The 16,348-nt window shown below is 35.9% G+C and overlaps 1 protein-coding gene across 1 annotated transcript in view; it reads right to left on the bottom strand.

Moving 5' to 3' along the window:
- Positions 1–16,348, bottom strand: part of LOC125917022 (zinc finger and BTB domain-containing protein 44) — a 60,868-nt gene that overhangs the window by 13,323 nt on the left and 31,197 nt on the right. Inside the window, exon 2 of the mRNA XM_049623275.1 lies at positions 7,778–8,851. Coding sequence (XP_049479232.1) covers positions 7,778–8,795 — 1,018 coding nt within the window. The 5' untranslated portion in view covers positions 8,796–8,851. The remainder of the gene's footprint in view (positions 1–7,777; positions 8,852–16,348) is intronic.

Raw genomic sequence — 16,348 nt, 5'->3', positions numbered from 1 at the left:
AAGATGATGCTTGCCAGAAGCAGAGGGTTGGCAGGGTGGGAGAAATAGGTAAAGGTGGTCAAAGGTATACATTTCCAGTATAAAATAATTAAGTCATGGGGAGGTAACGTACAGCATGGTGAGTATAGTTAATACTACATTGTGCATCTGAAAATTGCTTAAGAGAGGTCTTAAAAGTTCTCATCACAAGAAAAAAAATTATGTAACTGTGTGGTAATAGATGTTAACTAAACATACTGCAGTGATCACTTTGGATTACATGCAAATATCACATGATTACATAATGCTGTACATCAATTATACCTGAATATTAATAATAAAAGAAAATATCCCTGGTCTAAATTAAAAGTTTTAAGAGACCCAAAAAACGGGGCAAAGAACCCCACAAGTGGAATGCTAAAAAAATTGAATACCATGTTTACTGTTTTCTTACCTCAAAACAAAACAAAACAAAACAAGGGAGTAAATGGATTCTAAAACTATAATCATCAAAGCACTTAAAAACCCTCAGACTTCCACAGCCCTAAGTATGGCAATACTTGATAGCAGAAGAGCCTTGATAGCAGTAAGATAAATCCTTTTTTGGACCCACAAGTTATCTCCTTAGGAGTTAATAACAGACTACCTTTTACAAGTGGGAATTTCAGTTTAAATCTTAGGTTCTAACCTTTTCCCAGCTGATATGAATGAATATACTTTAAGAGATTTGCAACTTTATCACAAACAAGTACGAGCTGCATTTTGAAAACATTCACCAAAGAAGCTTCTGAATGATTTAAAATCTGTGGAGTTTTGTTCTTCTGGAAAAGATGCCACCAGAGAAAATTTGTCACTGAGTATCACGTAGAAAGGAATTGATAAGGTATTAACAACTGATTTAGCAGTAAAATTTCAAGGTGTTGTTCAGTAGATTCACATTTCCTAACTTAGAACGACATACATCACATCCTTCAAACTACTATACATCCGTTCCTTCTGAGGGATTCTCCAGAAGATACAGACTTCAAAAATGAACAGCTTTTTCCAAGATTAATTTTCTGATTCTTCAGTAGTCTTTTCTATCTATCCCTTTATTACTAATCACCACCAGTCCTGTCTATTACAACTAATGTGATTTCTCATCTTTATCCTATTGTTTTTGACTCCCTAAGATCTCATTTTGTCACTTATGGAAAAACAAAACTCATAGGTTTTTCCGGACCAGAGCTACTCTTTTTTTTAAGTTTATTTATTTATTTTTTTGGGAGAGAAAAAGATCACGGGTGAGGGAGGTCCAGAGAGTTGCGGGGGGGGGGGGGGGGAGGGCAGAGGATCTGAAGCAGGCTCTGCACTGACAGCAACCACAGAGCCCAGTGCGGGGCTTGAATTCACAAACCATGAGATCATGACCTAAGCCAAAGTCGGACGCTTAATCAACTGAGCCACCTAGGTGCCCCTTTAGCTACTATTTTAAATTTAACAGATCACTGAATCCATTATCCTCTGTCTGATCTGAAAAAATTTAATATTCCTTTAAATATGTCAGAAGGTAGCTTCTCTTTTAATGGCCCATTGTATCATATTATATCTCAGCTCTGAGCCTTGTGAAAAAAATGTTCCTTGATCTGACATCATCAAAATGCTTCTGCTGATGTCATTACAATCCCATCATCAAGGCCTATTCAATCAGAAACACACTAATACTGGGGCTATCCTGTTTCTGATAGTCAGAGCTTGTTCTCTTCGGAGACACTTCAGCCTAGTTTGCAGAAACTGTTTTAACTTTAGCCAAGGAATTTGTCCATTTTAAGGAACATAAAACTGACTCACTTCTGTCATAATGAATGAAACTTATATTAGCCCAAACTCCCCACCAGGGAGGGGCAGAGAGAGTGAGACACAGAATCCAAAGCAGGCTCCATCCACGCTTTGAGCTGTCAGCACAGAGCCCAATGTGGGGCTCGAACTCATGAGCTGTGAGATCATGACCTGAGCTGACGCTGGACGCTTAACTGACTGAGCCACCCAGGAGCCCCAAGGAATTTGTTCATTTTAAGGGACATAAAACTGACTCACTTCTGTTGTAATGAATGATGTTTATGTTCCCCAAACTCCCACCACTAGGATACTACTTCTTATGTGAACATAGGGTTTACAGGTGCCTGCTGCACACTAATTTACCTTGTGTATTTGGGGTAACTGTTAGGGATTTTCAGATTTTAAAACTACCACATCAAACTGTTCAACTACGTTGAACTACGTTGAACTATGAACTATGTTCCTGGTGGTCTTTTGTTGGAAGGCACTGACACACTTAATAGACAGGTATTACTATCCTCACCTTATAGTTATGGAAACTCAGTGAGGTTAAAGGACTTGCTCAAAGTCACACATCTATTAAGTGGCAGAAACCAGTAACAGAATCTAGATCTGTCTGACTCCAAATTCTAATTTTTAATCACTAGTTATACGACTTCTCTATATGTTCAGTGTTGTAATTCTACCTGTAATTCTAGCTGCCCACTTCAAACTAATTATTTATTCACTACTGCTGAGAAAAATGTCACATTACCTCTCAATATTCTAACTGACCCCTGTAACAATCACTTTACTTTTAATGGCAGATTTTAAAATTTAGGAAAACTGAATTCCTTTAACATAGCAAACTGTGGACTTTATAGTACTATTTATTTTGTCTTTGATACATAAAGATGTTACTTCAAGACAAATAATTAAAAAGCCATATTATGAATTCTTTCTCGCTTATATTTTTTCTTAAACTATACCAGATATTGATGACCACACCTTTTTGAGTACCAGGACCCAACCTAAATTTAGTAGTCTTTTTTCTCTTTTATTGCTGTATTTATTGATTCTCTAAACTGGGGATGTCCGATTTTACAACCCTATGCTGTGCAACTGGCAATAAAAGGAACTTAAAAGAACAAGTAAAATCCTATATGGATTAATTTCATGGATAACCAAATTATTACTTCAGAATTTTGTAATAATGGATGTATTAAATATTATATTCTCAGTCCCTAGGAAAGACAAACTACTTTTAGATATCTTCTTTAAATAAATTAGTAAGTAAAAGTAAATACTCTTACGAAGTATTCTTACGGAATATGGAAAAAAAAAAGTACTATAAACATTTTTCCTTACTCCTGCCTAATTTTTTTTTTAATTTTTTAACTTATTTATTATTTGATTTATATCCAAGTTAGCATACAGTGTGTAACAATGATTTCAGGAGTAGATTCCTTAATGCCCCTTAGCCATTTAGCCCATCCCCCCTCCCACAACCCCTCGAGCAACCCTCTGTTCTCCATATTTAAGAGTCTCTTCTGTTTTGTCCCCCTCCCTGTTTTTATATTCTTTTTGCTTCCCTTCCTTTATGTTCATCTGTTTAGTATCTTAAATTCCTCATATGAGTGAAGTCATATATTTGTCTTTCTCTAATTTCACTTAGCATAATACCCTCCAGTTCCATCCATGTAGATGCAAGATTTCACTCTTTTTGACTGCCGAGTATATATATATACACCACATCTTCTTTATCCATTCATCCACTGGTGGACATTTCTGCCCACATATTTTGACTGCCTACTATAGCAATTTAACTTTACTGTAAGGCTTTGTTTTATTGTATAGATTTGAAGTTAAGATAGGTTAATTGAGAGTGATTACTACATTTACTATGAAGGCAAGGAAAATAGCTTTTAGATTATTTGACTATATGATATTCAGATCATAGTTACTCACATGTCAGCTTCAAAATAGAGTCTACATCTTTGAGAGTATATATTGGAAGTAAATTATATAACTGATAGGTATATTCTACTGAAGTTCCTAACTTCTCTTAATCATGTTAGTAAGATAGAAAGGCAAAATCTGAACTGATTAGATATACTTGAGAGTGATAAAATCAGACTATTTCACATGCCTAGTTAGCAAGATATTAAGATTAATATTTGGTTTCTAAGTTCTCAGATAAACGATTAAAACAGTAATATTCAGGTACACCTGGGTGGTTCAGTTGGTTGAATGTCTAACTCTTGATTTTGGCCCAGGTCATGATCTCCTGATTCATGGGATCAATCCCCGTGTCAGGCTCTGTGCTGACAGCATGGAACCTGCTTGGGATTCTCTCTACTATCCCCCTCTGCCCCTCCCCTGCTAAGTAAATAAATATACTTAAAAACAGTAATATTCATTAAATAGTTAATTATTCAGAAAATGTTGAGGATTAAAGACTAGTAATTTAACAAAAACTCATGAACATATAGCTAACATCTCCTGCCATCAAATACATTACTGAATGTGTGTTCACTTGAACCCTTCAAAACTATCTTGACTCATGTCCATCAACAGATGAATGGATAAAGATGTAATGTGTGTATATGTGTGTACACATATACACACACAAAGCAATCAATACTGCTCAGCCATTAAAAAAGAATGAAATCCCACCATCTGGAATAACATGGATGGACCTAGAGGGTAAAATGCTAAGTGAAATAAGTCAGAGAGAGAAATACCATATGATTTCACTCACATGTGGAATTTAAGAAACAAAACAAAGAAAAAAAAAAAGAAAACCGAAAACACTCTTAAATATAGAGAACTGATGTTACCACGGGGAAGGTGGAGAGGTAGTTTGAGTGAAATAGGTAAAGGGAATTAAGAGTACACGTATCACCCGAGGCGCCTGGGTGGCTCAGTCAGTTGGGTGTCCGACTTCAGCTCAGGTCATGACCTCACCATTCTCGAGTTTGAGCCCCCCGTCGGGCTCTGTGCTGACAGCTCAGAGCCTGGAGTCTGTCTCAGATTCTGCGTCTTCCTCTCTCCCTCTGCCCCTTCCCTGCTTGTGTTCTCTCTCTCAAAAATAGAGTACACGTATCATGATGAGCATCATGTAATGTACGGATTGGTAAATCACTATATTGTACCCCTGAAACAATATAACACTATATGATAGTTATACTGGATTTAAAAAAGAAAAGAAAAATATGACTTGATCCAAATTCAGGAATATGATCTTTAATTGGTGCTGTGGGTAGAACTGTGTCTCCCTAAAAAAGATATATTCAAGTCCTAACCCCCGATACCTAGGAATGTGACCCTATTTGGAAATAGGGTCTTTGCAGGTGTAATCAAATTAGACAAGGTCATCCTGAGTAGGGGGGCCCTGATACAAGAAATGGTGTCTTTGTAAGGTAAGGGAGATTTGGTGCCAAAAACACAAGGAAGGCACATGAAGACAGGTATAACTCAGGGGGATGCAACTACAAGTTGAAGAACAGCAAGTACTAGTAACTGCCAGAAGTTGGAAAGAGGCAAAAAAATCCTCTACAGCCTTCAAAGGAGCACGGCCTTGCTGACACCTTGATTTCAGACTTCTGGCCTTCTGAACTATGAAAGAATAAACTTCTGTTGTTTAAAATAATCCAGTTGTGGTACACTTTGTTGTGGCAACACTGGGAAATTCATAGAGTGGGTCAAAATTCAAGAAATCAACAAAGTTAATACAGCATTCCTGGTTCTCCAATCTTTTGGAGAAATCCTCTTTATTATTTTTTATTGGCTTTTCTTTTCTCCCTGAAGATAGCTATTTCTTAAGGATCAGTCCTTTGGTTTTAGCTCTTATATATTTTTTTTTCCTGGAGATTCATTCAGTCACTGCTAAAAGAAAAAGACTCAGGGGCGCTTGGGTGGCTCAGTTAGTTAAGTGTGACTTCAGCTAGGGTCATGATCTCGTGATTCATGGGTTTGAGCCCCACATCCAGCTCTGTGCTGACAGTTCGGAGCCTGGAGCCTGGAGCCTGCTTCGGATTCTGTGTCTCCCTCTCTCCCTGCCCCTCCCCTGCTCATACTCTGTATGTCTGTCTCTCTCAAAAATAAACATTAAAAACAAAAAGTTAAAAAAGAAAACAAAAACAAAAAACCGAAACTGGAAATCTTCAGTCTTGATTTCACCAATCTTCCTTTTTCAACTGCTTTGTAGCATAACATTACTTGGACCATCACCCAAGCATAATTAACCAAATTGACCTTGTTGGCTTATTCTTAAAACTAGGTTCCCACCTTCTTCCAATGATTTTCAAGTTATAGTAACTGAATTTCATAGACTCCTACCCATTACATAATTACCAATATTTTTTGTACCATTCACTAAGAAAAAGTAACTGTAAAAGATTAATTATAATAAGACATTTCTATTTGGATAATATGAAAAATTATGACAAAAATCAATGAACTTAAAATGTTATCACTATTTTTCTAGTCACCTAGAGGTCTCTAACCTTTCCCATTCCCTCAATCCCTATATACAATATCATCAGGTAGTAATGATTCTCCCTTTATGAAGTCTCTCAATCTCTTAATATCCATTATCTTTATAGTTTTACTCTAAGCATCTTCATTCATAGAAAAACAACTAGTGTAACTGGTTTCTGAGACCGTCTCTGTCTAGCCAACCTCCACTGCATACCAATACTAAATTAATTTTCCCAACTATCTGTAAATGTGTTATTTTTATTCCCTTTAAGGTAGACTCCTTATTACCACTAGGATAAAATTCAAACTTAAATGGCCTAGCTGTGACAGACACTGCTAGTTGCTCACAATATCCATTCTCCAATTTTGTTTGAGGCAGTTATATACCCAGTGAATATACATCTTCTCAAATTCCCTTATAGCTAGGGAAGACCACATGACATAATCTGGCAGAAGCTTTTTAGGGATTTCTGGGAACATCTGTGCTTTTCTGACACAAGCACTGCCCCTTACTAGAATATGAGGCTAAAGATGAAGCAAACATCATGTAACCATGAAGCAATAAATTTATCGATGAAACTGACCAACTAAGGATGGTGGATTATAAATATACAAGGGATACAAATATACAAGGAACCTAGGCCAATGATTACACTGTAAAGCCACCATACCAGTCCTGGACTTCCTACTTCTGAACACTTTATGTGATAAAAATAAAATCCTGTTTGGTCTAAGCCACTTTGAAGGGATCTGTTATCTGCAGTTGAATGCAATCCTAACTGAAACTTGTGTTTAGACTCTTCACAATATGCTCAACTGCTCATTTTGTCTTCTCTCATTATTTCCAATACTTGAAGGCTTCCATACTTTATTCACATTATTTTGCACTGAATTTGCCACTCACCAAACATGCAAAGGTCTTCCACACCTCTGTGCTTTTATTCATTTTCAAAGAAATGTCATTCCCTTTCCTGGGCAAACTTGTACTTACTAACTAAAACACATCTCGAATATATTAGTGTTAACTTGCTCTTTCTGTGGTGAAGCCTTAACACTTTGTTCATATCTCCAGCCTAGTGCTAGATTTACACATCTGCTTTCTCAATTAGACTATTAAATCCTCAGTTGCAGAGACTATGTCTTTTTTATCATGTATCCCCAACGTTTGGCACATGGTAAGTTTTCAGTAAATATTTTGAGAAAGAATAAAACACGATAACTGGATTTTTTTAGATGCTATTAGTACTTTTTTTTTTTTTTTTATAAGTTATGGATTGGGAACGAGAGAGAATAGTTAAACGATTTCTGATGAGATAAAGGCAGATTATGTTACATATGAATTGTGAATTATTTTCAATGCAAAATATACCAGTTTTTAAAGATCCAGTTAGTGTTTTATTCTTTTTAATGTTTCCTACAGGATCCAGCACAAAACTTTGATCTAAAAGATACTTAAAAATGCTCATATTGACTTGAAAAACACAGAAAAACATCATGAAACACACAGAAGACATTATACCTATAGAGGAAGACTGTGGACTAATCAGAAGGTCTTCTTGGACTTGTTCGCTTCCCGGCACTGTCTGCTGATCACTCAGTGAACTCTGAGATGCACTGACAGGCTGAGACACTTCCTCATGGACTTCCTCATCACTTAACCTTTCTACTTTGACCCGGACATCTTCTTCGGTACCCAGTGGCAAGGCAGTTTTTGTGCTCTCACAAGTCACATAATCAGCCATTCTTCTACCTGTCTCAGATGGGCCGGGTAATTCTAAAGTCCGGGTATTTTCTACCTGTTTAGACTTATCAGGCTGAATCCTTCGATCAATTCCAAAAGGAAAAGTCCAGGGAAAAGCTAAAGAAGAGTCAACTGGTTGATTTCTATTTTCTGAGTAGGAAGCTGAAGAATTCAATACCTGGGGAGAACTTGTCTGCGTGCTACACTTCACAGGACTTTCAGGAGACATAACAATGTAGCTTTTGCGCTTTCTCCGGGATTCTCGGCAGACAGGAATGGTTCTTTCTACCACACTGCACTCTGAAGACACAGGAGAAATACTTCCATCTCGGGAAGTAAAATTGCAGTTTGAGTTATTTTCTTGTCCAGCATCTAGACCCTTTTCTGATTGGCTGTTGGGTGTATTCCATAAAATGCTTGATTTCATGAACTCTGAGCAGGTGCTAGCAACACTGAACATTTGCATATAGCTGGCTGCAGCTAGAACATCAATGATATTTTCTGTGTTAATTGACAGAGTGGCTGTGTACGCATATTCTAAAAGGGGTATAAAGCCAGTTACTGTAACATGATGCAAATCCAACACATTCTTGTTCTCATCCTCTGCTTGGCCTACAAGTTTGGTGCGAAAGAAATCACTGCAAGCTGCTAGTACCACCTTATGTGCCCGGAAGATTTTGTCCTGGACACGAATAGTGATATCACAAAAATGTCCATCATTTCGCAGCATATTTAGCTTTCCAAGCATTTCCTGGCTGTGGGAAGAGGAGCTATGAGTAAATGTTTTCACACCCATCTTTTCCTTCCTCTTCTACAGATGCTCTTCAAGGATGCAAATGAATCAGAAATGTCCTAAAAAATATATAAAATAAGCATTAATTGATAGTTTAGTGGTTGAAATAGAAGGTGGCTTACTTTATTTTCATGTAGCCACTGTGTTAAATAAAAAAGCTGAAGGATGGTAGTGAGAAAGTTCAAGGTAGAGAATATATTATTTTCTCTAACATTCCCCCAAACTCTCCTATCAGTGGAGTCTGTGAGCTAATGTTTAAAGGAGCTGGATAGTTTTAAATAATAATAGTTTGTATATAAGACAATTAAAGAGTGTTTTCTATATGTCAGACACTGTTCTAAATGCTTCACATTTGATAATTTAGTTGATTGTCATCTCTCTGTCAAGAAGTACATCATTACCCCTGTTTAACAGAAAAAGGTTAACTATCTTGCTAAAGTCAGAAAGTTATTAAGTGGCAGAGCCAGGATTCAAATCCAGACAGGCTGGTTCCACAGCTTACCCTCTTAACATCAATGCTATATATATACTGCCTCTCTTAGGCTATGAAGTGAATAAATATAGGTGGTTAAGACTTCAAGTTTTAGAATGTGATAGGTCTGGATTCTTTCCCCAACAATTCCTCCATGGTTATTACAGGATTAAATGAAACAATATATACTGTGGTTAGCACAGCATTTGGCACTTTGTGAATGCTCAACAAATGAAACCAGTTATTATTGTTGTATTATTTATATCACTAATACATTAATAATTTATTTATATTACCAATACAATGAAACAACCTTTCTGGAAGTAAATTTATTTTAAAAAATGGTTAGAAATCAATCAGTTGATTGGATTTTCCCTTAAAAAAAGAAGTTAGTTTTGCCTTGACAAGATTTCACATTTATTTACTAAAAATACAAAAAACTGATACTCTCAAATAGTTTTAAATTAGCACATCTAATAACGCTTCAGTTTTTACAGCACTTTCTCCCTAACCTCTTTTTACACCCTCTATGTGAAGTCAGGAAGGCTTATATTATCCCCTTAGTAAAGATAAGAAAGCTAATGCTCAGAAAAGTTATGTGACCAATGAATGACAACCAAAGCGACGATCTGGATCCTCTGACTCTTAGATCACAGTACTTTTCCAGTGTAAAAAAATATCAACAATGTACATCAGTCATTTTATCTGTGATAAATAACTTTTTTTTTTTTACTGTTAGTACTAAATAAATGCAAAACAAAGCCAACTTGGAGAAATACTTATTGTAAGTTGTCTCTAGATAAAAGAAGATTTCAAATGCTTCAAAAATACAACCATCAATTTTAAAAGATGCTAGAGATGATGAATCTTTAATGGACCTGGAAAAATGTTTGCTTCTGAGTATTACATGAATGCACAATTACTGACATAGAGTGAACACTCAATAGTAGTTATTATATATTTAGTGAAAAACGTGATGAAAGAGTATTTGTATCTATGCCACACACACAACGCAAGAGAACATGAGGTCTTAACCTGAGATTCATGAGTTCCCTAAAGGAACTGTATACAGATCCTTCTGAAACTGTATACAGAATAAAGTATCATATTCAAATGGAATGTTCATCATCTTCAAAGGAATCATTGGTAGGAGTATGGATATTTATTCCCTCTGGTTTTATTTTTTTTTTGCACATTAAAAAAATTTTTCTTAAAAAAAAAACCAAAAAACAAAACTCCATCATACTGCTACAAAACCAGGGTTTCAGGTACTCTTGGTTAAAACTACGAAGTCATACAGAGTAGGTCTACTTTTTCCTTCCCCTTGAAAAAGCCTTCAAAAATGAAGATGGCAATCACATTCCATTCTTTCCTATGATTTCTCTTCTTCAAAGATCCCTAGTCCCTTTAAATGCTCCTTAAAATTTGCTTGCTCTCCTTGCTGTCAACAATCTTCACTTTTTAATGTTCCTTTAAGACTGGTTCCCAAGGGGGTGCCTGGGTGGCTCAGTCGGTTGAGCGTCCAACTCTTGATTTCAGCTCAAGTCATAACCCCAGGGTCACGGGATCAAGCCCTGCGTTGGGCTCTGTGCTGGGCATGAAGCCCGCTTAAGATTTTCTCTCCCTCTGTCCCTCCCTAGCTCTCTCTCTCTCAGGAAAAAAAAAAAAAAAAAAAAAAAGTGGTTTTCAGAACTGTACACAATATGGCAGGTATGGTAGGATTATAACTGAGCATAACTTTACTATTTTTACCTCCTTGTTTTGGGCACAAGTATTAGTAAGACTGAATCAGGATTCTAATAGTCAAATTATAACCAATTTTATTCACATTATTGAAACCTTAATAGTGGATTCAAGAGATGTGAGACACTTTATTACATGAAGGGAGGTACACAAGTACAAATAAAACACTGTCTTTGACCTCAATAAGCTAACAGGCCTCATGAAAAAGACATGTTCCTAACCAAGGTACAAAAGGTGTGCAGCATACACCAGTGAAAGCAACAAATGAAATAATTCTGAATGTACAAGGTAGAAGAGGCATCACTGAGGATAGGGCCTAATGAAAGTAGAATTCTTCCAGGTGATAAAGCATTTGAAAGGAGTTCCAGGCTATCATGGGATCACACAGTGATCTCAATGACTGCCCACCATCATGATGTGCCTCCCTGTGCAATCTATGCATTGTATTGGAAAACGTTAATGGGCACCGTATGACATTCTAAATGTGAGCATGCACCTGATACTAATATAACACTGTATGTCAACTATACTGGAATTAAAATAAAACGTTTTAAAAAAATGTGAGCATGCAGAAGGCAATGTCAGTTCAAACATCAAACAATTCCATAAACATCCCTTTGAATGTTCTATGCAGATAAATGTGTATGTGAAGGAGAAAAAAGAAAAGAAAAAACCTAAAGCTTTCCAGTTGAATAAATATAAGGCCACTGAATATTCTAACATGGGAAGACAAAAGGTTCAATCTGAGACTCTTTCTTGTCTGATAACAGAAAGGATAAAAGTCATAAAGCCCTTTGTCAAGATAGCCAGGCAAGGCCACTGAAGTAATTATCTGACCATTATCAAAGATGAGTTCAAATACAAATCTACTTTATACACCATTCCCAAAGTCAAATAACCACGACACACTAAGCAGCTAAAACTGGTCTAAGCAAACCACTGTTTAATGTTTAACATACTTGCTGATTTCTCTCATAGGAATGAAATGGAGAGAAAGAAAATGGGAAGACTATATATAAAGTTTTTCTTTGATTTGCTGAACTATAGTAAACTGCCTTCTTTAAAAGCCTGGCTATAAAGAGTGCTTGGTTTGATTGGGATCATGTGGTTCAGGGAGGAAAGCACATGCCTTCAGAGCAAGTGACATAGTCTTAATCCAGGGACTATCTGCATGAACAAAGATGTCGAAGGCAGAGAATTAAATGGCATTTGGAGAGCATGTGCACGGGGGTCTTAAAATGAAACCATTTCAATCTTGGTTTGGGTAGAGGCCTCAGATACTGCTGGCCAAAGTGAGATGCAAGTCTACCTATGCAATAAGGTAGTAGAAAACAGTCTTTCAACTTTGAGTTATATTCACCTACAATGTTCAAAGAGTTAAATGTTACAAAAGGATTTTTGCAGACAGTCATCAGTGTGCTTTGAGTTCCAAACCCCATCCTACTCCCTCCTACTCTTCTGCAAGGCAAATGGGTTGAGACATGTTTGCTCTTTGTCTTCGGTCTATGGAAAATGTATGTCACACTTGAAAAAAATCTAAAGGGTAGAAGTCTGATTTAAAGTCTGGCCAAGACTAGGAAGTATGCTTATCATCACCCAACAGTATATAAAAGCAATACAGTAGAGTGGTTGAGAAGGGACTATGGAGCCAGAGTGCTGGGTTTGCATCCTGGCACTGCCTTTATGTTCAGTAGGCTGGTGACCTTAGGCAAGTCACTAACCTGTGCTTTTAACTTCTTCAACAGTAAAAAAAGGATAACAGAATCCACCTCAGAGATTTCTGAGGATTAACTGGTCTAATATATGTACAGTCCCTAGCAGAAAATAAATGTTGTATTAAATATTAGTTGCTGCTGCTGCTTTTACTACTATTAAAGATCTTTTATTCTTACTCAACCCTTGCCTCTCTCAACCTGAAGAGGCCAGAAACCAGTTAGCAAATGAAAAGGAATAAAAGGACAAAGAGGAGAAAAACCGAAAGAAAAAGGAAGTCAAACAAACCTCACATTTCACTATAGGCCTATGGTACAACTGAGGTGGGAAAGGAGGGAATCCTTTAACTCGAGTTAAGTTTATTCGTTCTTGAAAATAGTCAATTCCTGAAAATAACCAGAAAAGACTTGTCCTTCAAGGAGCCGAAGGAAGAACCTAACACCACAGAATACACTTAAATGGACAATGGAAGACAAAAATAAAATGGATTATGAGTAGCTTCCACAAGTTATGCTTGTTCAATGTAATGGTTACACATATAAACTACAAAGCCTGATATAGCTAGCTGTATGGGAAGAGAGGAAGATGAAGATTAGACTGGGAAATGCCTTGTATACCATGCATTTATGATATGCATCTCCCAATACATGTCTGTGGAAACTGAGTCTCACGATAAATTCTATAATAAAAAAATGACATGGACTAACATATTTTGGAGATACTGCAATATCATATATTGTGACAAAACTTATGATAAAACGACACTATTTGAAAAAGTCATCCATAATATGGATACTTTGGAAGCCAGAGAGTATAACCTGAAATTTTTATCAATTACGTAATTCTTTTAAAGAAACTTCTCATTTTCCCGTGTGTATATGTATATGAATATGTATGTAGTTATAGATTAAGAGCTCATTCAAAATTCTTGAATAAAATATTACTTAATTCCAATTTATACTAATGTAGAATTCATGCAGCACTTAAAAGTAATAAAATGTACTTGTGTAATAGTTTGCAATTTGAACTAGTAATTCAGAAATAGTTTCCTTCCTGCCCACCCCTCCCTTTTATTCCAAATCCCTGATGAATAGCATACATGCTTATGAAAGCAGTAAGCAGTAGTTGCTAAATCCTATGTGGTCATTTTGCAGTTGGGTTGAAATGTTTTTGACAAATAAGGTATATAGCCTAGTTGTAGAAAAAAAAAAGGTTTAAGTTAGACAAATCTTAGGTTTTGAATGCTGACTCTTCCAATTGTAAGTAAGGAATTAAATCTCAGTCAAGTTACTTCATCTCTCTATTCTTGTTTGCTCATATGTAAAAGGAATAATGGAAATCACACTTCCAAGACAGTCAAGAGGATTAAATTAGCACAATTCCTGGTATTAAGTAAGCATCCAATACATGTTAGTTACTATTATTACCTCCAGAAAAAGTCAGAATAGAAGTGAAATGGAGATCAAATTTCATGTCTACTCTATTTATGACACAGATCATATCTTGAATTATGTTTATTTTGATTTAGAGATTGGCTGACAAAAATTATCAGTGGATTTGAGATTAAAATGGAGTAGCTCTTAGCATATAAAGTGAGATGGCTGCCTAAAATGATAAAAGAAAAAGTGATGAAGACTGCTGATCTTGAAACTAATTTGGGAAGATGGGAAAACTTAATATTTAATAAGAATTTGCATGTTTAAATATTGACACATTTAAAACTGGACACTACCTCTCCCAATGATACTAACAAGGTTTTCATTATGTGAAAACTGAGCTAATTTCATTTCATTCCTATATCCTAATTAAAACCAATCAAAGAAAGAAGGTTACGGAAAGGGACACTGATTTTAAGATGCCTCTAAGAAAAGGAATATCCAGCTGGAAATATATGAAGTTGTCTATACCAGGTGACTATCTACTCTGTAGCAGATGTTAACAGTAGGAGCTTATATGACGTAAAATGATAATCCGATTTTACAGAGGAAATTGAGACTTGGGATATTGCTTTGCTCAAGGCACTTATGTTTGTTTATGACACTGCTAAGGACCTAATGAGATCTTATTCAATAGGTATGAGTAGCCATTGGGGAGTAGTATAGTTATATCTACATTTTTTTTTGGTTATTCTGATGGCAATTCAGAGGGTAGATTTGAGGGTAGCTATCGTTAACAGTATGAGTATATGATAAAATAAAGCACCGAGGATAGAGAAAATACATCTAAGAAATATTTGGGAGGCAAAACAACCTAGGCATGATTTCCTATCAGGGATCAGGTAGGGGAGTAGCTAGGAGAGAAGAATCTGACTCTAGGCCTACGACATGGGGGTGACTGAGCGGATGGTGTTTTCACCCAACAAGATAGAGAATGAAAGAAGAATGGTTTTGGTAGGGATTAATGATGAACGGAAAGAGTATTTTGGTTTTAGACATACTAAATTTGAAAAACTTTTGAGAGGAATATTTGTATAAATTTATATATGAAATTGCCCATTCTGATCTGGAGTTCAGGGAAGAGGTTAGGGCTGGACCTATGTAAGTCACTGATGAATCTCATTCTATTGATTTTGTTAGAACTAAAGACATCTAAAGAACATGTAGGCAAGAATGTGAAGGCAAGCTGTGAGAAGCTTGGGGCAGGCAGAACAAAAGGATTTAGTGAAAACACTTTATGGTATCTAATTTATTTTTTGATCCTGTCTAGTATCTAGCATAATATACACAGAAGTGTCTTTGAAATATGTGAATGGATAGATTTTATTTCTATCTGGTCTGGCTATATAAAGTACTGTATCTATATGTATTTATTATCAAGGGTCGAAGGTAAATAAAAAGTTGCAATTAGAATTTATAAAACCTTAAATTTGAATTAAAAGCATCAGTATGAACTCATAATGAATACCTCTAGCACCTAGACTGGCTTCCAAATTCCATTTCCCACTAAAAAGAATCATGGTTCTTTAGAGAAATGGCTGATTGCATTTCTGGGCCAGTAAATGTCTACCTGGAACATCTTAACAGACAGCAAAGAGGCTTTTAAAGATAGCTTCTTTAATAAACACATGAAACAGGTTTAGATTCATGAGCTCATCTAACACTAGAAACAAAAGCAAAGCTAATTTGTCACCTTTAAAAGATGCTATTGAAACAAATAATTATTTTGAAAACTGGTTTTAAAAAACAGGAAAGAATAAGGCATTTATCCTGGCTTTTCAATACAAATGGTATTTTTGGATAATCAAACAATATGAAAGGAGGCTTCTCTTTAGAAATGTTCCAGCTAATAAATGAAGGAATATCAGAAGTATAAGATAACCATTTTGCAACCCCCACCCCCAAATGAAGAGGTATTGATCAATGGTTTACAACTTGACAAAGGCAGTAAAAAAGACTGAACAAAACTTTAAACCCAACTATCAATTCACAAGAAATACAGCGGTGACAGGAACATGTTAAACTATACCACTGCAATGCAAACAGCAAAATCTAGATTATGAGAAACTCCATAGGACAAAAAACTTGTTTTTTAAAACTAATAAATAGCAAGGCGAAAAAAAGACATAAAGAGGGAACTAAAATAGGGAACTTGTAGATTAAAAGAGACTTAAAAGATTTTATGAATCAAT

This window comes from Panthera uncia, unplaced genomic scaffold (assembly GCF_023721935.1).
Source record: "Panthera uncia isolate 11264 unplaced genomic scaffold, Puncia_PCG_1.0 HiC_scaffold_1402, whole genome shotgun sequence".
NCBI lineage: Eukaryota > Metazoa > Chordata > Mammalia > Carnivora > Felidae > Panthera > Panthera uncia.
This window is presented reverse-complemented; position numbering and strand designations above follow the sequence as displayed.